The 26,857-nt window shown below is 43.4% G+C and overlaps 1 protein-coding gene across 2 annotated transcripts in view; it reads left to right on the top strand.

Moving 5' to 3' along the window:
* CABLES1 (Cdk5 and Abl enzyme substrate 1) overlaps positions 1 to 26,857 on the top strand; it is a 128,406-nt gene that overhangs the window by 90,299 nt on the left and 11,250 nt on the right. For both annotated transcript variants that reach the window (XM_040431908.1, XM_040431907.1), the window contains exons 4-7: positions 2,611 to 2,688; positions 13,554 to 13,659; positions 16,310 to 16,466; positions 20,232 to 20,335. In XM_040431908.1, the coding sequence (XP_040287842.1) occupies positions 2,611 to 2,688; positions 13,554 to 13,659; positions 16,310 to 16,466; positions 20,232 to 20,335 (445 nt within the window). The remainder of the gene's footprint in view (positions 1 to 2,610; positions 2,689 to 13,553; positions 13,660 to 16,309; positions 16,467 to 20,231; positions 20,336 to 26,857) is intronic.

The raw sequence follows: 26,857 nt of genomic DNA, 5'->3' as shown, positions 1-26,857 counted from the left end.
CAGGCCAGTACATCAGGAGACGTGGAGGAGGCCGTAGGAAGGCAACAACCCAGCAGCAGGACCGCTACCTCTGCCTTTGTGCAAGGAGGAACAGGAGGAGCACTGCCAGAGCCCTGCAAAATGACCTCCAGCAGGCCACAAATGTGTATGTGTCTGCTCAAACGGTCAGAAACAGACTCCATGAGGGTGATATGAGGGCCCGACGTCCACAGGTGGGGGTTGTGCTTACAGCCCAACACCGTGCAGGACGTTTGGCATTTGCCAGAGAACACCAAGATTGGCAAATTCGCCACTGGCGCCCTGTGCTCTTTACAGATGAAAGCAGGTTCACACTGAGCACATGTGACAGACGTGACAGAGTCTGGAGACACCGTGAGAACGTTCTGCTGCCTGCAACATCCTCCAGCATGACCGGTTTGGCATTGGGTCAGTAATGGTGTGGGGTGGCATTTCTTTGGAGGGCCGCACAGCCCTCCATGTGCTCGCCAGAGGTAGCCTGACTGCCATTAGGTACCGAGATGAGATCCTCAGACCCCTTGTGAGACCATATACTGGTGCGGTTGGCCCTGGGTTCCTCCTAATGCAAGACAATGCTAGGCCTCATGTGGCTGGAGTGTGTCAGCAGTTCCTGCAAGACGAAGGCATTGATGCTATGGACTGGCCCGCCCGTTCCCCAGACCTGAATCCAATTGAGCACATCTGGGACATCATGTCTCGCTCTATCCACCAACGTCATGTTGCACCACAGACTGTCCAGGAGTTGGCAGATGCTTTAGTCCAGGTCTGGGAGGAGATCCCTCAGGAGACCATCCGCCACCTCATCAGGAGCATGCACAGGCGTTGTAGGGAGGTCATACAGGCACGTGGAGGCCACACACACTACTGAGCCTCATTTTGACTTGTTTTAAGGACATTACATCAAAGTTGGATCAGCCTGTAGTGTGTTTTTCCACTTTAATTTTGAGTGTGACTCCAAATCCAGACCTCCATGGGTTAAAAATTTGATTTCCATTTTTTAATTTTTGTGTGATTTTGTTGTCAGCACATTCAACTATGTAAAGAACAAAGTATTTCAGAAGAATTTTTAATTAACTCGGATCTAGGATGTGTTATTTTTGTGTTCCCTTTATTTTTTTGAGCAGTGTATATTCTGACTCAGCACCACTTACACTATACACAGTTTAGGCTACTTTCACACTAGCGTTAATATTTTCTGGTATTGAGATCCGTCATAGGGTCTCAATACCGGAAAAAAACACTTCCATTTTGTCCCCATTCATTGTCAATAGGGACAAAACGTAACTGAACAGAATGGGATGCTCCAAAATGCATTCCGTTCCGTTTGGTTCCGTTCTCATACCGGAGCGCAAACCGCAGCATGCGGATACGGATTCATCTTGACCCACAATGCCAGTCTATGGGGACGGAATTTCTCTGACACAATAGAAAACGGATCTGTCCCCCATTGACTTTCAATTGAGTTCATGATGGATCCGTCTTGGGTATGTTAAAGATAATACAACCGGATCCGTTCATAACGGATGCAGATGGTTGTATTATCAGTAACAGAAGCGTTTTTGCTGAACCCTGCCGGATCCAGCAAAAACGCTAGTGTGAAAGTAGCCTTACTCTAGTTTTGGAGCTGACCGATTCCCTTTAAGCTATTTCATACAGCCCTTTGTTCTCAAAAGCAATGGCGGTCTATGATCATGTGTCTATTTTATAAGAGAAGATGATATTTACAAGCTGAATATGGTCTTTTGTCTTCTCTAATGCCACTTTTTGTACTTAGGCATAATTATGTAGTAACACTCTGAAAAGATGCTTGGGTAGCTGTAGACCAGTGCTGGATAAATTCTAGAAGTCAGGTAGTCAACATGTCTAGGAGTTTGCTGCTGGCACATGACATTTTGTGTTGCTTTCTGTTCAGGTCATTAAACAATTAATTAATGTACTATTTTTGGCTTTATTCTGCCGTGATGACTTTATGCACTGACACCTTGAGTTTATTTCCTCTGTTGCGTTGTTTATTCTACGTTACTTTGAAAACAATAAACTGATTTTGAAAAGAAAATAATAATTATTTTCTGACCTTTTAATAAGTCATCCTGGCTCCTGGATTGATCTAACTGGGTCTTACATTCCACTACAGTAATTAGTGCCCTTGCCCTAGAAATCAGTCATACTGAGGTGACATACGAGATGTGTTATGTCTATGTCATAGTCCCAGCTTCTTACGACGCTAGTCTGTTAAAGAATAAGTGAAATATGCAGGAAAAATTCACAGTTGTGATTGTCATGTATCTATTTATAATGCATATAATTTTCACAGCTTTGTATACAGTTGTACTAGTTTCTTGCCAAGTCTAGGTCTACGGTGTAATGTTTGTGTACGAGACACCGAGAAATAAACTAAATGTCCAAGGTTACATGTTCCTGACAATAGGATTCCTGCAATTTCTCACTGTTATTGTTATACGGCCCCCGAACCACAAACCTCTACCCCTTCTCCCAGTCCAGGGTTGACTGCTATGGTTTGAGCAAACATAGTATCACTGCCTCTGAACTGTCCAGCTTGCTGACTTACATGAATGTTCTCTGATTTTACAGAATCGTCCTTTTAAGTGGGAGAAGATCATTTTGTAGCATATTCTCTGTGCTGCCATATCGAGACTGCGCACATATTGGGTATGTACAAGTACAATGGACTGTTACAACTGTATTGAAAATTAATACAACAGTATGCACAAAAGTTTAATGTATCCACATTAAGAGGTAGCTCCCTTTTGCCGTAGTCTTTCTCAAGGGTGAAGTATGGTAGATTGAAAGTATTGGTGCTCTTCATGCTTATACGTGGTTTGGAGATCACCTCTGAGCTGCACTATGTGTTTTATATAGAGATCCACTGAAGATGAACCTATAGATCCTAATTTGTTACTAACTTCTTAGCCCTTATTTTTTGTCTTTAATGAAATTATAATGAAGGATAGGTAGTCAAGTTATATTCTTGGAGTTGTCCTACCAAAGCAACTTACCATATCATAATTGTCGTAATAAGTGTCCGATTACTGGGGGGTCTGACTGCTGTGGATAGATGATAAGTTACTTTGTTAGGACAGCCCTTTTAAAGGGGTTGTCTAAGATAATTAAAAACTTTGGACATGTCCCTGAATGCTGTAAGATAAAAAATCATGGTATACTGTTTTACGGGCTGGCTTTCATATAGCCCAGTTCTGTCAAGTTAGTTAGAAGGCAAGAAGTTGTTCCAAGTTACTTGTATTATTCATTCATCACAGTTTGACAGGCCAACATCTCCTTTTACAAGCCTGTGAGAATATTTTGAGGATTTACATCATCTGGTGCGTGTCTATATTGACAGACCTTCTTACAAATGGAGCATAAACTTAATTATGTAATTTAGAATCTGGAATAACACTAGTAGCAGAAAATAACCAGAAGATGATGGGAATTGTGGATCCATCCATTAAATCCATGTGGTTTATAGTGTAAATCATTTACATGAACATCAGTACTACAATATTTGTTTCTTTCAATTCTGTTTTTGACTCCATGTCTTAGGAGAGTAATGATGTATATTTTTTATTTCCCGCACCCATCACTATGCATTAGCGCTTAATAAAATTGCACTTGAAAAGACATTAGAATTAATATAATAGAAGATCCTTATTGAGGAGATAGATAAACAATACTTTCATTAGTCCAGATTTTATCTGCTGTGCCTTTTTTAGAGTTAATATTTTAGGATCTTTATGTGTTGTCACCAAAAAAGAATAACAATCCTGACTAAATAGCTTGTCTAGATTTCTTGATAAACAAACTGGCTGTGACTCACAGGTTGTCAGAGTGCAGGAAAAACATTCACAATGTAAGGTTTCCACGACAACACGGAGATGTTCAGGTCTTCTACAAGAAAATCTCACTGTTTTCCAGAATGTAAAATGCATGTCTGTGCATATAAGATTTATTATTTGGTTGATGGAGACCAACCATGAAGTCATTTAGGCAGTTTGTTATAGAGAAGATAAAGATGACATTTTAAACATTTAATCAAATGATTATTTCTCGCCCATATTCATTGGTGACACAGAAACCGTGGGGTATAGCTATGTCCTCTAGGAGGCGTTGACACTAGTAAAAGCTGTTAGCCCCTCCCCTGGCAGCTATACCCCCCCCCCCCATCCCCCCTCCAGCCTGTAGAGAGAGCTTCACTTTTTTCTAGTGTCAATAGGAGGCTCCTGAAGATTTTATTTATTTATTTTCTTCTTCTTTTTCAGGTGGGAAACGGTGGTCGTCTAGCCTCCCTGTTCTCCCGGGCGAGCACGCCAGCGTTGGTCCGCCACGCTGCCTCCTCCCCCACAAGAAGGCAAGGGGACCAGGGCAGCCTCGCTCCCCTGCATCCTGCCAGCAGAGGGGTCACCCATCCAAGTCCCTCTTCCAGCGTCCTGCCGCTTGGCAAAAATACAGCTATTTCTATAGCCGATGGATCCTCCCTCCAGTCCGCTGAAGACCGTCAGATGGAATCCTTGACGAAGTCCCTCTTTGCAGCTACAGGGTCAGCCCTTAGGCCCGTGTTCGCCTCTGCGTGGGTGGCAAAGGCGATCTCTGAGTGGGGCAGCCAGCTGGACCAGGACTAGGTATCCGAGGTCCCTGCTCAGGATCTCCGATCCTTGGCGCAGCTGATCACCCAGGCGGGGAAGTTCCTCTGCGAGGCATCTTTGGACGCTGGCACCCTCATCGCGCGCTCTTTGGTGCTTGCAGTCACCTTACGCCCCGAGCTTTGGCTGAAGGTGTGGGCAGCAGACGCGACTTCCAAGCAGTCGGACTTCCCTTCGCCGGCGCCCGTCTCTTTGGTTCTCGGCTGGACGAAATTATTTCTGAGGCCACGGGAGGCAAGAGCACCCATCTTGCACAGCCTAGAGCCAAGCGGGCCTCTCACGTGGTAGGCCTTTTTGTCAAGCCGCTCGACCTTTTGCAGCTAAGCAGTCCTCAGCCTGAAGGTGCGCCCCCGCCCAACAGGGTGGGGGGCCGCCGCCTCCTCTTCCAGGACGTCTGGCGGGCCCACGTCTCCGACGCTTGGGCACTCGAGATTGTATCCTCGGGATACGTGATCGAGTTCCTGTCTCTTCCCCCAGACAGGTTTTTTCAATACCATCTTCCACGGGACCCCGAGCGGGCGGCTGCCTTCTCCCAGGCTATTCTGTCCCTCCTGGACCGGGGAGTCATCTCTCCAGTTCGCCCAGCAGAGAGGTTCAAGGGGTTCTATTCAAACCTTTTTGTGGTCCCAAAAAGGAGGGCTCGGTGCGCCCAATCCTGGACCTCAAACTGCTGAACAAGTTCCTCCGTCTCCGGCGGTTTCGGATGGAATCCCTTCGTTCTGTAATTGCTTCTCTGGAGCAGGGGGAATTCCTTTCGGCAGTAGATATCCAGGACGCATACCTCAACGTCCCCATCCTGAGGTTTGCGATAGGAGACAGGAGACATCATTACCAGTTTGTCGCCCTCCCGTTCGGACTGGCAACTGCGCCTCGGGTCTTCACAAAAATTCTGGCCCCTCTTCTCGCCCTGGTCCGTTCCAGAGGCATCTTCCTTATGCCTTATCTGGACGACATCCTCATCAAGGATCCCTCTTTCGCTCAGGCGTCGAGCAGCGTACGGATCACGCTGGAAGCCCTTGCACATTTCGGGTGGCTGGTCAATCTGCAGAAGTCATCTCTGACTCCCTCCAGACAACTGGTCTTTCTGGGTATGCTTCTGGACACGGAAGCGGCACAGGTTCGCCTTCCTTTCGGACAAGCGACTGGCCTTGCACCGTTCGGTGAGGGTTCTTCTCGATTGCAGGATTCCGTCCATTCGCCTCTGCATGAGGACGTTGGGGAAGATGGTCGCCTGTTTCGAGGCGATTCCCTTTGCCCAGTTCCACTCTCGCACGTTCCAGTGAGCGATCTTGTCCTCTTGGGACAAATCGTCCGAGAGCCTGGACTATCCCATCCGCCTCTCTCCCCAGGTGAGGTCGTCCCTTTGTTTGTGGCTGTCGGTTCCAGTTCTGGGAAGGTTTTTCCTTCCGATATCCTGGACGGTTGTTACCACCAACGCCAGTCTGCTGGGTTGGGGAGGAGTGTTCCCTCCCAGGACAGTCCAAGGCACATGGTCTCGGTCAGAGTCCAAGCTCCCGATCAATGCCCTGGAGTTCAGGGCGATTCTTCTATCCCTCCGGCACTGGACCCACCTCCTGAAGGGTTGCCCCGTCAGTCCAGTCGGACAACGCCACTGCGATGGCGTACATCAACCACCAGGGGGGAACATGCAGCCTCACGGTGATGCAGGATGCCAAGATCTTGCGGTGGGCTGGGGCTCATGTGCCGGCAATTTCAGCAATCTACATCCTGGGTGTGGAGAACTGGACTGTGGACTTCCTCAGCAGGACGACAATAGATCCGGGCGAGTGGTCCCTCCACCCGGAGGTATTCGAGGCGATGTGTCTACGTTGGGGTCGCCCCGACGTGGACTTGATGGCCTCAAGGCTCAATTGGAAACTTCCCACCGTCCTCTCCCGAGCAAGGGATCCAGAAGCTTGCGGCGTGGACGCCCTGGTCTCACCTTGGCAGGGGTTCTCCCTCCTTTACGTGTTTCCCCCCCTTCTCCCTCCTACCCAGAGTTCTACGGAAAATCAGGATGGAGAGCATTCCGACGATCCTCGTCGCCCCGGATTGGCCCCGTCGAGCGTGGTATGCCGACCTCGTTCTCCTTCTAGGAGATGTCCCTTGGTCACTACCTCTCAGAGACGACCTTCTTTCGCAGGGACCGGTCTTCCATCAGCATTTAAGGTCTCTTCGTTTGACGGCGTGGCCACTGAAACCGCCATTCTAACGCGCAGAGGGTTTTCGGCGGATGTCATCCGCACTATGATTCAGGCCAGGAAGCCTGCGTCGTCCAGGATCTATTACAAGACCTGGAGGTCCTTCCTGGGTCAGGTGTCGGCGCTTTCTATCTTTTTCCAGCGCCCTCTGGCCCCCCTGGGGCCTGTAAGGACTTTTCTTCAGGGAGTGGCACATACGGTTCCTCCGTACCGTCCTCCTTTACCGCCTTGGGATCTGAATTTTGTCCTCTTGGCGCTCTAGGCTTTCCCCTTTGAGCCCTTGCGGGAGATTTCTCTCCGACTGCTGTCCTGGAACGTAGTTTTTCTTGTCGCTATCACTTCCATCAGACAGTTATCCGAGTTGGCGGCGCTCTCTTGCAGAGAACCCTTCCTGGTTATTCATAGGGACAAAGTGGTTCTCCGGCCCGTCCCTTCTTTTCTTCTGAAGGTGGTCACTGACTTCCATATTAACAAGGAAATTGTCCTTCCCTCACTGTGTCCATCTCCTTCACACCCTAAAGAAAAAGGAGTTACACCATTTGGACGTTGTCAGAGCTCTGAAGATCTATTTAGCAGCCTCTGGCCTCTTCCGCCGTACGGACTCCCTTTTTGTCATTCCGTAGGATCCTCGCAAGGGATTGGCGGCCTCCAAGGTGGCAATCGCACGTTGGATTCGGGCTGCAATTGCGGAGGCTTACCGCGCCCGGGGCAGTGTTCCGCCCTTAGGTGTCACGGCTCACTCCACCAGAGCGGTGGGCGCATCTTAGGCTCGGAAGAATCGCGCTTCGGCTGCACAGTTGTGTAAGGCGGCTACTTGGTCCTCCTTACACACATTCACAAAATGTTACCAGGTGCATACTTATGCATCGGCGGACGCTGCCTTGGGCCTCATGGTCTTGCAGGCGGCAGTTTCTTAGATGCCTGCAGGGACGCTTGCTTCCATGGGTCTGTGTTTTTTTTCCCTCCCTGTGGACTGCTTTTGGACGTCCCACGGTTCCTGTGTCCCCCAATGAATATGGGCGAGAAAAGGAGATTTTTGTAAAACTTACCAGTAAAATCTCTTTCTCGCTCTTCATTGCGGGACACAGCACCCAACCAGTATTGTTGTTCGACCACAGTTGTGGCAGTTGCTGGTTTGAACCCCGTTGGGTCTTTTGGCATGGTTGGTGTTCCATGATTTTTCTTTGGATGGCTTGCTTCTCCTACTGCTTGTACACAAACTGAAGCTCTCTCTCCAGGCTGGAGGGGGTATAGCTGCCAGGGTAGGCGCTAACAGCTTTATCTAGTGTCAACGCCTCCTAGAGGACATAGCTATACCCACGGTTCCTGTGTCCCCCCAATGAAGAGCGAGAAAGAGATTTTACTGGTAAGTTTTACAAAAATCTCCTTTTCTATCTTATAAACGGATGGCATCACTTTATGATCACAAGGGTCTGGTTCCCACCGATTCTGAACATGAAATAGCCACAATGCTGGTCCCCTTCACTGTTGTTTCCTGCACAACTGTGCTTCAGTCACCAACTGCACCAGGTAACTTGTGGACCATTGATTCTCATGATCAGTTACAGTGTTAGAGGTCCAATATCCTACAGCAGTGTTCCCCAACTCCTGTCCTCAGGGCCCACCTGCTAGTCAGGATTTGAGAATAACCCACAGAATGAATATCTGGGGTAAGTTCTGAGACATTAACACTAATTATATCAGTATCAATACTAAGGAAGTCCTGAAAACATGACCGTCAGGTGGGCCCTTAGGACTGAAGCTGAGGAATACTATCCTACAGTATCAATCACTTTATAAAATGTGCATACCCCTTTAAGGCCTCATTGTGTCCACCAAAGGTCAACTGAGGAAAGCAGAATGGATGGCATTATATTACAGGACTGAGCAGTGTAGTTATGAATCCAGCACTGGGGTAAGAAAGAAAACTTACTAAAGCCAGAATCCTCTGTGTGTCTGTGCCTCCATTTCCCGCCAGCAGCTCACCCCTTTTTTCCCTCCTCCCCTCTCCATAGACTTCTATGTTTAACATGTAACCTGATCCCTCGGTGAACTGATAGTCCATCTCATCCCAGAAGACCAATTTTAGCAGTGCATTGTGAGGGAATGATCCAGAGGTGGAGGAAGGGTGTTGTGAAGAAGTGGTTCTTAAATGGAGAGGCATTTTTCTCTAATTAGATATATTACAAAGTTTCCTATAATTGCTTGTATTTTTTATTTATTTATGAAAAGTTTGTTGAAAGGACAGTGACCATCTAAAGAAGTAAATACAATTGACTGTAGACATGTCTTCTGTGACTCCTGTGCTGTATGTTTTTTAACTCCTAGCATCCCCCTATTCGGCTGCTATTGATGCTATTAATTTTGGCACCATTGATACCGAGTGCCGGGGACCATCCACCAAATAAATTGCTATTGGGTGCTGAAGTTAAAAAACATTGTAGTAGATATTTTTGGCAGTTTCTTTAGGTAGAGCACTGTTTTATCCTGGGATTTAATACAACAAGAGTTGTGCAGAAGTTTTTAACCTTCCATTACTGTGACTGTAACCTTCCAGTCTCGCTCTTTTAGCAAGCAATGGTTAAAATAATTGTTGTGTTCAGCTAGTTAAATATTTAATCTATGCCCTAAATAATTCATAAATAATTGCCTGATGTTGTAACTTTAGCGCTGAGTGACTAGCCATCCTACTGTGTGTTTCACACTTAGTGTGAAAATGTGCAGAATAATATTTTTCTGTTGTATTACTGACAATGAAATCATTAGAATGAACCAGGCACACATTCCTGGGAAAGAAAGTAATATGATCTATTGCAATTTATTCAAGGTCACAATTATTCAAACATTGCTTTCTTCCTTCAAAGGCAGTGCTGGTAACACAGCTACTCCCTCACAGCAAGATTAATTCTTAAGGAATCAACATACGTTTATGTATTCAGAATGCGGTTATCGTCACATGATCTCATTCATATTTCACTGACACATATCAACTTGCTGGGAAAAAAAGCCATTTTGCCTTTCCATGATATCAGTGGAATCTAGTAAAAAAATATCACTGCTTTGAGTGAAAAGGTGACCATACACATTAGTCTAAAGTTGATCAAAATGGACGATTTCAACCAAAACTAATGTTCATAGGTTGAACTTAAAGAGGACCTGACATGCTTGTTTTAATAGCTTCTTGCATCCCCCATGTAATAACACAAATTGGTAACAGTCTGCAGTAAGGGTACAGAGGGGTGGTAACCAGTTGGGGGTGTGCTCCAGAATAGTTATTTTATGGTGATTGCTAGTATTTACAAAAACAGACCCATCAAGAGAACTGCCAGGTCCTCCTTAGAGGAGTTCTTTCGGACCTAGAAGCCATTTTTATATTTACAGGCTGAGTTCAGGGGTTAGGAAGAAAAAAAGACCCCCATCACCGACATTCCAGTTCTAACTCAGAACTCCCTTCTCCCTCACCCTCACCTCTGATCCCCGTTGGATCGGAAGTGCGATGGCACACACATTGAGTTTTTTTTTTTTTAACACCACCCAAAAGGGGTTTCCAGTCTCAGAGATCCCCATTTAAAGACTATGGCTTTAGAAATAAATTATACTCCCACTCGCAGTGATTTACACATCTATGATGACCTCAGTTGGTCCAGCCCCTCTCTTTTACCTGATCTAACATCATGTATGGAAAAAAACTGCTGAACCCAGGGTGGGACTGTTGCTGAGGAAATCATCTGATACCCAGAAAGTAATGTGCATGTATCCTAATATGTAGAATAGGACACGTGCACAATACTGGCTAGGTGTCGGTTAATTGCTTTGGGAACACACCTGATCTTAGACTGAGTGGGAGAGAGGGGCTGGACAATTCCTTTAACTAGTTAAAACTCAATTCTGTCTAAAATCGTGAACCTAAAGGGGTTTTCCGTGATTTTTATTTTGATGGTCTGTCCTCAGGATAGGCCATCACTATCACATCTCTGGCGGTCCGGCCTTTTATGAAGATAGGCCTCACTATAAAAATTGTGGAAAAACCCCCTGACAGTAGCTGTAGTGCACATTTTCTGTATGAAGTCCTAGAGCCAAATTGTAATGTAAAACCAAATCTGGGAACTGTCACATCGTTTCAGTGTGGGCGTCTTTTCAAAATCCCATCCACACGTAGCAGAAAAAATTAAGTGCTGCAGATTTCCAAATGCTTAAGTACTGATTCATACAAAAGTATTTCTGCCCATGTGCTATCCCTGTGTGCAACGGACTTCACATTGCTATTAAACTAAATCCACAGCTCCGATTTTGGACCATTATCTACAGTAATACAGGAGTAGGACTGTAGACACTATATTTTTTTTAATTTCTTACTGCTCCCCATTATGTTAGCACAGCACAGCAGTCCGGACTGTGTAGTTCAGCGCAGCTTTGAGTGCTTACAGCAGGGGAACGAGGCACAGCAGTAAAATAAAATAAAAGTAGTGATCTGGACTCCTTATCTGCAGTACTACTCATGTATTACTGTAAATAATAGTCCAAAATTGGGGTGACTGATTCCATTTAAAGTCAATGGTTCTTCTTACGTCTCTTTTTTAGCACAGGCAACAGGCACTTTTGTCCGTTTCCATCCCAGACTCATTCATTGAAGTGTATGAGTCTATAATCACTCTCTAATATAGATTATTTATCTAATATAGTTTATTTTGTAAGGCTTCATTCACATCACTGTTCAGCCTTTCCGTTCGGGCAGGAAAACAGAAAGGACGGATACGGCATATAACTGAGCCGAACGGAGCCCACGGGCCCCATAGACTATAATGGGGTCCGTTAGGTTTCCGCTCTGAAGAAGATTTTGGAGCGGAGACAAAAGTTGTGCATGCAGGACTTTTGTCTCCGCTTCAAAAATCTTCTTCTGAGCGGAAACCTAAAGGACCCCATTATAGTCTATGGGGCCTGTGGGCTCCGTTCGGCTCAGTTATGTGCCGAATCCGTCCTTTCCTTTTTTTCTGCCCCTGAAGGGGGCAGGAGAACGAAAAGGTTAAATGCTGATGTGAACGAAGCTTTAGAAACCCATTGACCTGTTAAACTTGATATAATATCGTTAGTGGACATAATCTTAAGGTGGCTTTGGTGCAGAAATTAGGTCAAAACTACCCCCTGATATGTTAGATACATGCAAGAATATAAATCTGTAATCTCAGTCCACTATAGATTTTCCTAATGATCAGGCTATGTAGAAAGCTTAAAGAGAATCTTTCACTTGGATCTTGGCCTATAATCTGCACAACAGATAAGTAGTCCAGATCACTTTTTTCCTATTACCTTACATTCCCCTGCTGTCAGTTCTCAAAGCTGGGCTGAAAAACACAGTCAGGACTGCTGTGCTATCATAATGGAGATGACTCCTTTGTGCATGCACAGGTAGTGGGAAAATAAAAAGTTGCATTCTGGACTCTTTATCTTCAGTACTACTCATGTATTACAGCAGATAATAGTCCAAGACCATGGTGACACATTCCCTTTAAACTGCTTTGGCACTGCTCTAAAATTTATGTTAGAAAAAGGAGATAGGATTCTTAGCAAAGGTCCATTCAAATCAGGAACTTCTGAACGGTGCTAACGGTGGATAAGCACTCTTTCATTTTGGAAATCAACTATGTGATCTTCTCACATGTATTGAGAAGATAATTTGACTGGATTTCACATTTGATTCTAAGCTAAACGAATGCAGCAAAAACATCATTACATCATTACTAGGCTAAAAATCTAGAATGCCTAAAACCAGTTGAACTCCACATGACCACTGAGGCCAGTTATAATTCTTGAAAAGCAAACAAGAACTGGTGGGGTCACGGGTATATTAGCGCAGGATCTGCCGGGAATTTAGAAAGTGAGCCATTATTCTTATTTTATAACTGCTGCTAGTGTTTCTTTAACTCCTTTTGAAGGTGTTGTATTTCTTGAGTTGTAATTCAGGCTAATTTACAAAAACAAGCAAGCTCAGTTATTAATGAGTTTTGCTTACCCTCCAAAATGCATTTAGTATTCGTCATCTGGGGATTTTTCATGTACACTAGATTGATATCCTTAAGGCCTCATGCACACGACCGTATGGCTTTTTCAGTGTTTTGCGGTCCGTTTTTCACGGATCCGTTGTTCCGTTTTTTGTTTTCGTTGTGTTTCCGTTTCTGTTCCGTTTTTCCGTTCCGTTTTTCCGTATGGCATATACAGTATACAGTAATTACATAGATGAAATTGGGCTGGGCATAACATTTTCAATAGATGGTTCAGCAAGGAACGGAAACGGAAGACATACGGATGCATTTCCGTATGTGTTCCGTTTTTTTTGCGGACCCATTGACTTGAATGGAGCCAAGCACCGTGATTTGCGGACAAGAATAGGACATGTTCTATCTTTTCACGGTACGGAAATACTGAAATACTGAAACGGAATGCACACAGAGACACTTCAGTATTTTTTGCTGAACCATTGAAATGAATGGTTCAGTATATGTTCCGCATACTGAACTACAAAAACGGCCAGTATACTGAACGCAAAATACTGTGGTGTGCATGAGCCCTAAGGATGATTGTAGTTTTACTTTCTGGTATTCTATAAATAAATAATAATTTGATGCTTGATAAAGGCAATATACAGTACTTGTTCACACAGTGTTTATTTCATGCATAGGGACTTGAAACTGGAAGGTACGAGGCAGCGACATTCCTCCGGTGGAATGAATACAAGGGAAATGATACTTGGCCTTGAAGGAGTTGAGCTTGGAGCTGATGGGAAGGTGAGAATGTAAACATTGCTTGCAAAACTTAGGCCTCATGCACACAGACATTGCCGTCTGCGAACCGCAGATCCGCAAAATACGGATTCCAGCTGTGTGCATCCTACACTTTCCTCAGTCCCTATTATAGGACATATTCTATAACTTGCAGAACGGCCACACGGTGCAGACAGCACTTGGATGAGATTTTTTGTAGCCACCTAGAAATAAATGGGTCAGCGTGTGATCCACAAAAAATGAGGATTGGACGTAGGCCAAAAATACAGTCATGTGCATGAGGCCTAAAACACACCATCTGCACACAGCTCCCAGGTTGGTTTGGTGTATAATTAGCCGTTCACGTATTTTTTTTCCATCTTCAATGATCCCCACCAGCTTCCTTTTATATGTGTTAATATTTCTCATTATAGGGCAAAATGTTGACTTATTCCGATCTCTATAACTTAGTATTCACTTAGTCTTCCTTCATATGAAAACTCACAATACAGAAACTGTCCATTTCTGGTGACACTCAGTGTCACAATAACAGACAGTAGTCAGGTTCCACTATTTTGGGAATGTCCATTGTAACCAGACTCAAAATGTTATTTCACAAGACACTTTTGCACAAAGGTTGAACACACATTTACGGATAGGCTACCAAGAAAATAATAAAACTGCAATAACAATTCCACCAATCTAGTATTTTAAACTGATAACTTATTTCCCTCACAGCAGCACTAAACGAAATACTAGATTACCAATATGTATGGGAGTTTAAGCTCTCTGTGCTAAATGCTACAAAAGGACAATATTTAGCATTTATTTTTTAGTCACATAGTACTGCTTATACGAAAAAGGAAAAGCAGCCAAATAGAATTGTTGTCCATCAATATTGAGTTTGAAAAAAAAGACCTGTTCTGATGGAAGTGTCCCTTTCAGGTGAACATTTGGCACTGAAATTATGGAAAATTTCACTTTATTTTTGCTTTTCCAATATGGATAGAAGCTTTTTGAATCCTATTCACCTTTATAATCTTTTAATTCCAGTAATGTGTTAAATTCATCCTGTGTCTCGCAGGACACAACACAGACACTAAATTCCTAATGCTCAACCAAAGTCATGAGAAATTATAGCACAATGTACATCGACATTTTGAATATTTATCTGCAAATTCTTATACTGAACAGTCTTGCATGTGGTGGTCTTTTATTTCCACTTTTTAGTTATTTATCTGTATTTCCACAGGACACAAAGTGCCTGTTGGTTGCAGTGTATTCTCTATTCTTAAAGGGGCTTTCTGGGACAAAATATTAATGACCTATCCATAGGGTAGGTCATCGGTATCAGATCGGTGGGGGGGCACAACACCTGGCACCATTACCAGATGTTGAGCCCCCACCGATCAGCTGTTAGCGGCAGCTGAAGGTTCCGGAAGTAAACTGCGTACTGAGCCAGAACACCACACCCCGTAGACTGCGTAATGGCAATTCTTAGGTACTGCAGCTGATACTCCTATTGAAGTGAATGCGAGTTGAGCTGTAGTATCTGAGAACAACCACTACACAGAGCTGTTGTGGTTATGGTTCTACACTGTTTATGTCCGGAACCTGCAGCTGCCGCTAATAGCTAATCAGCTGTGGTGCCATTTGTCAGACCCCAACCGACCTCATGTTGATGACCTGTCCTGTAGACCGATCATCAATATGTTAGTTGCAGAAAACCCCTTTAACAGTCGAGTTAAAGTTGACGCTAAAAGCTGATCAGTGGGAGTGCCAGGTGTCAGACCCCAACCAATGTCATCTTGATAACCTATCCTGTAGACCAGTCATCAATATGTTAGTCCTGGAAAACGCCTTTAAGGGTCCATTCACACGTCCGTAAGTGTTCTGCGGATCCGTAAAACACAGACACTGGCAATGTGCATTCCGCAATTTGCAGACCGCACATCGCCGGCACTATAATAGAAAATGCCTAATATTGTCCGCAATTGCAGACAAGAATAGGACATGTTCTATTTTTTTTGCGGAAACGGAAGCACGGATGCGAAAGTGCGGATCCGCAAATCCGGCCCTATTGAAAATGAATGGGCCTGCACCCGTTCCGCAAAATCGTTAGGGGTGCCTGGTGTTGGATCCCTACCATTCTGATATTGATGAGCTATCGTATGGTTAGGTTTCAGTATGTTAGCACTGTAAATCCCTTTTAACAATCAAGTTGGATCACTGCAAGACAATTACCTAAAGGGACGTAAATTTCCAGATCAATAAAACACTTCCGTCTGTAATCTTCTGAAAATATGTCAAGATGCAACTCTGCTTGTTTCTTAAAAAACAAAAACTTGGACATAAATGGCAAATTGTTTCAAAAAAGTGCATGCGCTAGTGTAAGGAAATGTTCAAAAATATCAGAATTTGCCTTGGGTAATATTGAGTACGTATTACTATCAGAAGACCTTGATTGATCCACATACATGACACAGATGTCTCACCATGTATGGGCCTCTCATTGTAGAATATAAAAAAAGATCTGCTCCTGATTCTTTAAATATCGTGAGTCTATCACAAAAAACATCTTATTATACTATGAGTATAACATTGGCAAAAAAGGGCAGACAACTACAGTGTTCCTAATTAATGATGACAACTGATATTTGTTTCCTCTCTCCAGACTGTATCATATACACAGTTTTTGTATCCAACCAATGCCTTGGGAGCCCGCAGAAACACAATAGACTCTACTTGCTCCTTTTCTCAGTTTCGGAATGCAAGTCATCGCAACCTGACTCTGGGAAGAGCCAACAGTATCCAGGGGAGCATTGATACAGGTGATCTGATCACATTAGAGGCATAGCTGACTCTGCTGTGTTTGTAAATGGAATTACACTTGGGGTATTGGTTTCAATGTCTTCCGTGTATTTATTACATTTGCTTGGTAGCCAGGTACATCCTAGACACTTTGCAAGAAAAATGCTTATTATCCAGTGTTTTCCGGAGTGATTCCTGTTATACTGTAGCACTGTAACATTATCCAGTTTCAGTATGATTTTATGTTTGCATAGTAAAATGGATCCAAAACGTTAATATCACTTCACTACTATTCGGACAGCCATTGATTACTCTTTGGGTCATAAGGATTTTGTTGTTGTATAGAATTTTATACATTTTTGGATTGTTACATGCTCCTGCACATTGCAGATATCGAACCTGTCTGATACTTTTAGCATAGCATTTGCACAGCATATGTAGCTATATTAACAGTACCGTAAAAGCTCACACCTTTGCTAACCGTTTTTTTTCTCACGTCAATGCATCTAAACTGAAAAACAAGGCAATTTTGCAAACAGCCTTAGTAAAAAACTGTCTATTTCACATATACGGGTTCTATACTCAGACCTGTTCCCCCATGGTAACAGTATGTACAGTTGTGTTCAAAATAATAGCAGTCAGACATCACTAACCTGATCAATCACTGTTTTTGGTAGAAATTTCTACATGGCAAATAATTTACTAGCAGATGTAGTAGAGTAATAGAAATCCAACAGACCCAACAGTCATGACATGCATGCTGCTGATTCTGTGTAATTGAATCACTAATTGAAAGGGGCATGTTCAAAATAATAGCAGTGTGGAGTTCAATTAGTGAGATCATTCATTCTTTGAAAAACAGGTGGCAATTATTGCCCTTATTTAAGGAAGGAAGGCAGCAAATGTTGTACATGCTGGTTACAGTGCATTTCTCTCTGAAATTCTGAGGAAGATGGGTCATTCCAGACATTGTTCAGAAGAACAGTGTACCTTGATTAAATAGTTGATTGGAGAGGGGAAAACATATAAAGAAGTGCAGAAAATGATAGGCTGCTCAGCTAAAATGATCTCAAATGCTTTAAAATGGCAACCAAAACCTGAAAGACGTGGAAGAAAGCAAAAAACTACCATTCAAATGGATAGAAGAATAGCAAAAATGGCAAGGAATCAGCCAACAATCAGCTCCAGGAAGATCAAAGAAGGTCCAAAGTTACCTGTGAGTACTGTTACAGTTAGAAGACGCCTATGCGAAGCCAAGCAATCTGCAAGAAGCCCCCGCAAAGTCCCACTATTGAAAAAAGACATGTGCTAAAGAGGTTACAATTTGCCAAAAAGCACATTGACCGGCCTAAAGAGACATTTTGTGGACTGATGAAAGTAAGATTGTTCTTTTCGGGTCTAGTGGCCGGAGACAGTTTGTCAGACGACCCCCAAACACTGAATTCAAGCCACAGTACACTGTGAAGACAGTGAAGCATGGTGGCGCAAGCATCATGATATGGGGATGTTTCTCATACTACGGTGTTGGGCCTATTTATCGCTACCAGGGTCATGCTGGCTTATGCTGAAGAGGAAATGCCCTTGAAATGGGTGTTCCAACAAGACAACGACCCCAAACACACCAGTAAATGTGCAACATCTTGGTTCCAGACCAACAAGATTGACGTTATGGAATGGCCGGCCCAATCCCCGGATCTTAATCCAATAGAAAACTTGTGGGGTGACATAAAAAATGCAGTTTCTGAGGCAAAACCAAGAAATAGAGAAGAACTGTGGAATGTAGTCCAATCATCCTGGGCTGGAAAACCTATTCACAGGGGCCAGAAGTTGGTTGACTCCATACAACACAGATCTACAGCCGCTCTCAGAAACAGTGGTCATACAACTAAATATTAGTTCAGTCATTCAAAGGAAAGCAAATTCTTCAAACATTTTTCAGTTTATATAGTGAATGTTTGAGTTTGTAAAGAAGTATACAAACACTTGTATTTCTTTTAACAGTCTAATATTCACTTTTCTTAAAAAAATTTAGAGGAACAACACAAATTTAATAATTTCTCTAACTGTTTTGATTTGGAATAGAATATGTAATATTCCCACTGCATTTGTGTGTATGGAAATAAAAGCTATTAGAAGGATTTTGAGCTTTATTTACTTTTTTAAAAACACTGCTATTATTTTGAACGCAAATGTAGTACGGTATCAAGTATGATGTAGTCAAAATCTTCTGCTTCTGTCCAGTTTCTTGCTAGCATACATTTGCAAAGAATGTAATCTAGAAATCTGGAGATATATGTGAGTTCATAGTAGTTCTTTATTAAGATACATTGGAGGAAAAAGGGGATGCAAAAAATATAGTAAGACTAATAAATATTAGATGTTATCTTAGACTTTATACACTTTATATTTGGCCTACGGACATCATAACTGTATGTCGACTTAAATCTACTTTATGACTTCCAGTCTTTAAATAGCCTCTGTCAGCATGATCAACCCTATTAAACATTTGTATTCATATGCGAATTAGTAAGTTTGAGTACCAGCGGGCCAGACTGAGTCCTTGGAGCCCTCCTTTTGTAACACCTCTGTGCTCTGCACACACACCCGGGGGGAGATGGATAGACTTTAAGGATGCTGAGGTCAGAAGCAGCAGATGCATCCATGCTTCTCATATCTGTGACAGTTCTGCCTTAACCTTTGCCTTTAGACTAAAAAACAGATTTTGAAATAGTTATGGAGAGTATTCTATATGATTATCAGGAAAGAACTTAAATTCATCCTAGAGCTGTGTCATAGCATGAGATCATATACACTTCTTACAGCCTAGCAAGTATAGCATTACTTGCATCAGGCCACTATGCCATACACATAAGATTTTAATTTCTATTGACTTTTATTATGGCTTAATTGAGGATTTAAACCTGAGACCCTCTACATGAAAGGAAAAACACTTACCTACAGGATATAGCACCACCATGTTGAGAAAGGTGGTTTTCTATGCTCATAAAGCTAAAATATATTACCAGTAATATGTATTAGCCTACGAAGCATAGAAAACCACTATTCTCAACATTTTTCCCCTCATTTAACCCGTAATAAAAGTTGATAGAAATTGAAATCTTGTGTGTATGGAAAAATCGCGTGATGCAATTAATACTATACTTGCAAGACTGTAAGTTGTGTATATGATATCATGCTATGACACAGCTCTAGGATGAATTTTATTTCTTTCCGGATACCTATATATAATAGTACCCATATCTAATTCAAGATTTGTTTCTCACTGTAAGGGTCCACTCACACGACCATATTCGTTTTTGCAGTCCGCAAAACATGGATACCGGCCGTGCGCATTCCCCATTTTGCGCATCAGAATGTCCTGTCCTACGATAGAAACGCCTCTTCTTGTCCACAAACGGGACAAGAATAGGACATGGTCTATCTTTTTTATTGAAATGAAAGGGGTCTGCATCCGATCCGTAAAACTGCAGAGCTGAAGGCCTAAAGGCAAAGTTTGACCTAAAGCTGAGTGTCAAAGATATGAGAAGCATGATTGCATCTGCTGCTTCTGTCCTCAGCATGCTTGATGTCTAGCCCTGTCAATCAAGGGGAGGGGGCCATGTGCAAAGTACAGGGGCATTCCAAAAGCAGTGCTCCAAGCATTCAGCCCCAGTATGCCTGGCTTATTAGGGTTGATCATGCTGACAGAGGGTTTTTAATTGTATAACTTATTCTCTCACATGGCTTACCTTTTTATGTTCCACCGTACTGTTTTTTTTATACAGGTAGTGACATAGGAGACTTTACAGAGTACGATCCAAATCTCTTGGATGATCCTCAATGGCCATGTGGCAAGCACAAACGGGTTTTAATATTCCCTTCCTATATGGTGAGTCTTGCTCCATTACTTCAATCTACCATAGTCCTCCAACCAGGAGATTTAGTTTATTCACTCATGAATGATTCATTTTCATATGGGTAGAAAGATGCGTTAAGATAAGAGTTAAATGTAGTAATAGAATAATGAGCGAGCACTCATACACTTGGCAACCAAATTGACATGTGCAGAAAATATTTATTATATCCCCATAAAATACAAGTAATAAAATTTATAAGAACAATGTAGCAATAATATACAACATTACAGTCACATATATTGTGGTAGATATGATCAACACTATATTCATATGACTCAATAGTGTCGATAAATTCAATAATATATATCACACCAAGAAACTTCAAGTATATGCCGTTATTTGGGAAAGAGGGGCTATTATCTTCTAGCGCTCTATCCCAATTTGGGAAACTGAATGTCACTGAAAATGCTGTAGGTGTATTCACTGGGAGCGCAACATGTTCATAAAGTGTCCACAGGAATCCTGATAATGTGAAAAGTCTCTTATAGCATATCCTTTTAGGGTCGATATGAGCTTTGGATTGAAGAAAACTTTAAATCGATATTTGGCTTACCGTCTAGCGTCTGCTTTCTCCCTATTGCTTCAATGGAGCTTTAAATATTTGCCGGCTTATTCAGTCGCTCCATACAGCAAGCTGGTTTAAATTTCGCGGGAGTTCCAAAGATCGCGGGAGTTGCCACTCTGTTCCGCAATTTCCTTTGGTGCAGCTTTCGACGATAAGAATAGTTAATCCTTTACTGTAGAGATTTTCTTCTGTATGGCCATACAGTATTATCGGAGGCTTTTCAATGCAGGTACATCACTTGTTTCACCATACGCGTTACGGGTAGATTCACTCTCCCTTCCTCAGTGAATCTACCCGTAACGCGTATGGTGAAACAAGTGATGTACCTGCATTGAAAAGCCTCCGATAATACTGTATGGCCATACAGAAGAAAATCTCTACAGTAAAGGATTAACTATTCTTATCGTCGAAAGCTGCACCAAAGGAAATTGCGGAACAGAGTGGCAACTCCCGCGATCTTTGGAACTCCCGCGAAATTTAAACCAGCTTGCTGTATGGAGCGACTGAATAAGCCGGCAAATATTTAAAGCTCCATTGAAGCAATAGGGAGACAACAGACGCTAGACGGTAAGCCAAATATCGATTTAAAGTTTTCTTCAATCCAAAGCTCATATCGAGCTTAAAAGGATATGCTATAAGAGACTTTTCACATTATCAGGATTCCTGTGGACACTTTATGAACATATTGCGCTCCCAGTGAATACACCTACAGCATTTTCAGTGACATTCAGTTTCCCAAATTGGGATAGAGCGCTAGAAGATAATACCCCCTCTTTCCCAAATAACGGCATATACTTGAAGTTTCTTGGTGTGATATATATTATTGAATTTATCGACACTATTGAGTCATATGAATATAGTGTTGATCATATCTACCACAATATATGTGACTGTAATGTTGTATATTATTGCTACATTGTTCTTATAAATTTTATTACTTGTATTTTATGGGGATATAATAAATATTTTCTGCACATGTCAATTTGGTTGCCAAGTGTATGAGTGCTCGCTCATTATTCTATTACTACATTTGCCTTTAAGAGAGGGTGGGGTGATTCCCTCTATATGAGCTTGCAGCACCATACCTTAACTACTTGCTAGTGAGCCACCACAACCTACCACTAAGATAAGAGTTAAACCTATTCCCTGTCAACAGGATAACGGAATAAGTGTCTCCTCTGTGGAGTTCCAACTGCTGGGAACCCACTAATCACCAAAACAGAGGTCCCGTGTCCCCCCCCCCCCCCCATGTGGCGGCAGTTGATCATGCACGTTGACACTCTGTTCATCCCTATGGGACTGCCAGAGTTCATCATGAGCTGTACTTCGGCAGTCCCATGTGAATGAATGGAATGACGGTGCACTTTTTTAACAACTGCTGCATGAGGGGATACAGGACCCTTGTTTTGGTGATCACTGGGGGTGCCAGCGATCGGATTCCTGCCAATCAGACACTTATCGCTTATCCTGTGGGTAGGGGATATGTTTAAATCTTGGGGCAACCCCTTTAAAGTGACAGTTCACTAGGTAATTTAGACAATGCAGACATGTAACCAGTAAGAGTCTGTCTTCTGGCCTCCACCCCAATTGCTAGAACAGATGCACATTACAGACCCATTGCAAAGATTAAAAAGAAAACATGGGAAAGGCACATTCAACCACTTTGGGCATTTGATATTACTTTATGCCAGTTGAACTGTAGCACTTACTAGATCAGCACTTACTGCATCAGTGGTGACCTGGAATTTTCTGCAATGGGTCTGATGGCTAGTTGAGTGTTATTTAATACCATTTATTACCCATAAGTAAATTAGTAGTTCACCTTAAAGGTCTGGCCACACATAGAAAGCAAAATGGTTTGTGTTTCTTTTTTTTTTTGTTTGCTGCACAGCTTTTGCTGGTATTAAACATCTTTAACATGTGAATAAATGTACATACATTTCAGAATTGATCTGTAAGATGATTATATGACACTTACTAATATAGCCTTTGTTGAAATTATCTTTCCTTTTTTAACTTCATAAGTTTATTGTTAGCCAATTTTTCTGTGCTGTCTACATGGAGGTCCTGTCCATAAAATGGCTGCCGATGGCAAATCACCTTCATGTGAAGTCTCCTCCGTTCAAGTATACTGCACCTGCCAGCTGTACTTGCATTGTTGGGAGTTTAGTGAAGGTGCAGTGTGTTTGAATGGAGAAAATGAGTGATGTATATGGTCACATGACCGTCCACCAGCGGACATTTTATGGGCAGGACCTCTATGTGGACAGCACAGAAGATTTGCCCAACAAGGGGCCATGGCTTATGAAATATCAGCAAAGGTTACATTAGTAAGTGCCATATAGTCACCTTACATACACATTGGTCACAAGTACTAGAAAGTGGCCAAGCATTTTTTGTCCTACAGGGTTGAAAAGGGTTTTCCAAGACTTTACAACTGATGGCCTTCTCCATGCTTACCAAGTACAGCGCTGTACATTGTATATCGGCTGTGCTTAGTATCGCGCTCATCCTCATTCACTTCTATGGGGCTGAGCTGCGCGTAGGCCACATGACCGATGTACGTGTCAACACTTGGCCTAGGAAAAGCTGAGAGAAGGCCATGGGGCTGCTGTAAGCGTTGCTGCTTTCTTGAGCAGCTGATCGGCAAGCATCCTGGGTGTTGGATCCCACCGTACAGATAGGTTAAGTCATCAGTTCTAAAGTCTCTGAAAACCCCTTCAAATTTCAACCTAGCTGCAGAGTATGCTAGTTTCAGCTTTACACTGAGTGCTGTCAAGTTGCACTCTAAATTCCTGACAGCTCATAAACACTCATTTAAGCCATATTCTTATCAGTTTGATAAGAATGTAGCTATAGCAAGTGTTCATGAACTGTCAGAAATTCAGAGATGAGGGCTATACATAGTTGTCAGAACAGCAATATCTGTAAAACAGAAATTGACAATATGTAGTTAGACTGAAACGTAACCCTATAAGTCAAAAACTGAACAAATTTTTTTAATACAGACCAACTGAAAAAATGATTTTTAGCCGAACATTATTAAAATGTTATTACAAAATTTGCCTACGAAGATGTTCATACCCTTTAATCCCTCGATGACATGCGCTGCACATGTATGGCACATGTCGTCTATTTAAAGATGGAGCCCAATCTGATTTCACCCAGTAGAGACCCGGGGCTAATGTTTTCGATCAGTGATAACTTCGAATGCAGACATTCAACCCCTCAGATGCCATGATCAATTGTGACTACAGCAACTGAGGATGCTTTCCTTTCAGAGCTGAGATTGCTATTCATTGGTTGTGATAGGCCGGAGCCTGTGCGAGGCAACCAGGCATATCACAGGTATATTCCTTTTGTAGACCTGCAGGTAGCAGTGCTCCATAGGAATATAGTGAATTTCCCATTCATTACTGTATTAAAGCACAGTAGTGTATGCGAAAAGAACATTTTTATTATATGTATAAATAACCATTTTCTCTCATTCTCGAGGACTACATTTTAATATACACTTTAGAAACTTTGAGTAATAGATTTGCTAATTTGTTTGAGCTTTGCTGGCAAAAATATATAAAAGCCCTTTAAAGGGGTTTTGCAGGGGTTTATATTGATGACCTATCCTCAGGATAGGTGATCAGATCAGCAGGGGTCCGACTCCCTGCACCCCTGCCAATCAGTTGTTTGAGGAGGGGGCGGCGCTCATGCGAGTGCTGCTTCCACTTCAAGATTACACTGCGTTGTCGCTGCAAGCGAGGCAACACACATTGTAGTCTTTATGAGGAAACAGCGCTCACATGAGTGCTGCCTCCTCTTCAAACAGGCGGGGGTGGCAGGAGGTCATCAATATAACCAGATAGGGAACACTTTGACCACAGTATTTAATTCTGCACTGGGGGAAGGAGGTCTTCCACAGTCCTCTTCTTTAACATATATAAAACTTTTGCTAAAACCTGGCAAAAAGGAGTTGCGCCCAGAGTCCTATTTCATTAATTAATATAGACGCTAAAATACTGTCAAAGATTATGGCTGATAGACTAGGAACCTTTATGCCTTCATTGATAAACCCTGTGCAGGTGGGCTTCACCCAGGGCAGAGCAGCTGTGACTAACATACGAATGGTATTGGCGGTCCTGGATAGGGTTCAGCACTGGCCCCGCCAGGGAGAAACACCAGCTCTGTTGACGCTGGATGCAGAAAAAGCATTCGATAATGTCAGATGGAACTGGCTGGGGTCAGTGATGGACAAGATGGGATTTGAAGGCCCTTTCCAAAAGCTGCTAGGACATATATTTAGACAACCCCAAGCGAGGGTCCACACCGGTGGTCATCCCTCAACCCCCTTTGAGTTGCAAAAGGATACCAGACAAGGCAGCCCCCTGTCACCCTTGCTGTTTAACATAGCTATTGAACCCTTATCCCGATATCTCCAAACATCTGGAATTTTTAAGGGTATTAACCACCTCAGGACCGCCGTACGCAGGATTGCGTCTTTGCGGCGGTCCTGTTGTTCTGGGTGGACGCGCCGGTGCGTCCTCTCGCGAGACGCGAGATTTCCTGTGAACGCGCGCACACAGGCGCGCGCGTTCACAGGATCGGAAGGTAAGCGAGTGGATCTCCAGCCTGCCAGCGGCGATCGTTCGCTGGCAGGCTGGAGATGTGATTTTTTTAACCCCTAACAGGTATATTAGACGCTGTTTTGATAACAGCGTCTAATATACCTGCTACCTGGTCCTCTGGTGGTCCCCTTTGTTTGGATCGACCACCAGAGGACACAGGCAGCTCAGTAATATGTTGCACCAAGCACCACTACACTACACTACACCCCCCCCCCCCCCCCCCCCGTCACTTATTAACCCCTTATTAGCCCTTGATCACCCCTGATCACCCCATATAGACTCCCTGATCACCCCCCTGTCATTGATTACCCCCCTGTCATTGATCACCCCCCTGTAAAGCTCCATTCAGATGTCCGCATGATTTTTACGGATCCACTGATAGACTGATCGGATCCGTAAAAATCATACGGACGTCTGAATGCAGCCTTACAGGGGAGTGATAAATGACGGAGGTGATCACCCCATATAGACTCCCTGATCACCCCCCTGTCATTGATCACCCCCCTGTAAAGCTCCATTCAGATGTCCGCATGATTTTTACGGATAGACTGATCGGATCCGTAAAAATCATACGGACGTCTGAATGCAGCCTTACAGGGGAGTGATCAATGACTGTGGTGATCACCCCATATAGACTCCCTGATCACCCCCCTGTCATTGATTACCCCTCTGTCATTGATCACCCCCCTGTAAAGCTCCATTCAGATGTCCGCATGATTTTTACGGATCCACTGATAGACTGATCGGATCCGTAAAAATCATACGGACGTCTGAATGCAGCCTTACAGGGGAGTGATCAATGACTGTGGTGATCACCCCATATAGACTCCCTGATCACCCCCCTGTCATTGATTACCCCTCTGTCATTGATCACCCCCCTGTAAAGCTCCATTCAGATGTCCGCATGATTTTTACGGATCCACTGATAGACTGATCGGATCCGTAAAAATCATACGGACGTCTGAATGCAGCCTTACAGGGGAGTGATCAATGACTGTGGTGATCACCCCATATAGACTCCCTGATCACCCCCCTGTCATTGATTACCCCTCTGTCATTGATCACCCCCCTGTAAAGCTCCATTCAGATGTCCGCATGATTTTTACGGATCCACTGATAGACTGATCGGATCCGTAAAAATCATACGGACGTCTGAATGCAGCCTTACAGGGGAGTGATCAATGACTGTGGTGATCACCCCATATAGACTCCCTGATCACCCCCCTGTCATTGATCACCCCCCCTGTCATTGATCACCCCCCTGTCATTGATCCCCCCCCCCCCCCCTCTGTAAGGCTGCATTCAGTCTT

The sequence above is a fragment of the Bufo bufo genome, chromosome 5 (genome assembly GCF_905171765.1).
Source record: "Bufo bufo chromosome 5, aBufBuf1.1, whole genome shotgun sequence".
NCBI lineage: Eukaryota > Metazoa > Chordata > Amphibia > Anura > Bufonidae > Bufo > Bufo bufo.
The sequence above is the reverse complement of the archived record's forward strand: the minus strand, read 5'-3'. Positions and strand labels throughout refer to the sequence as shown.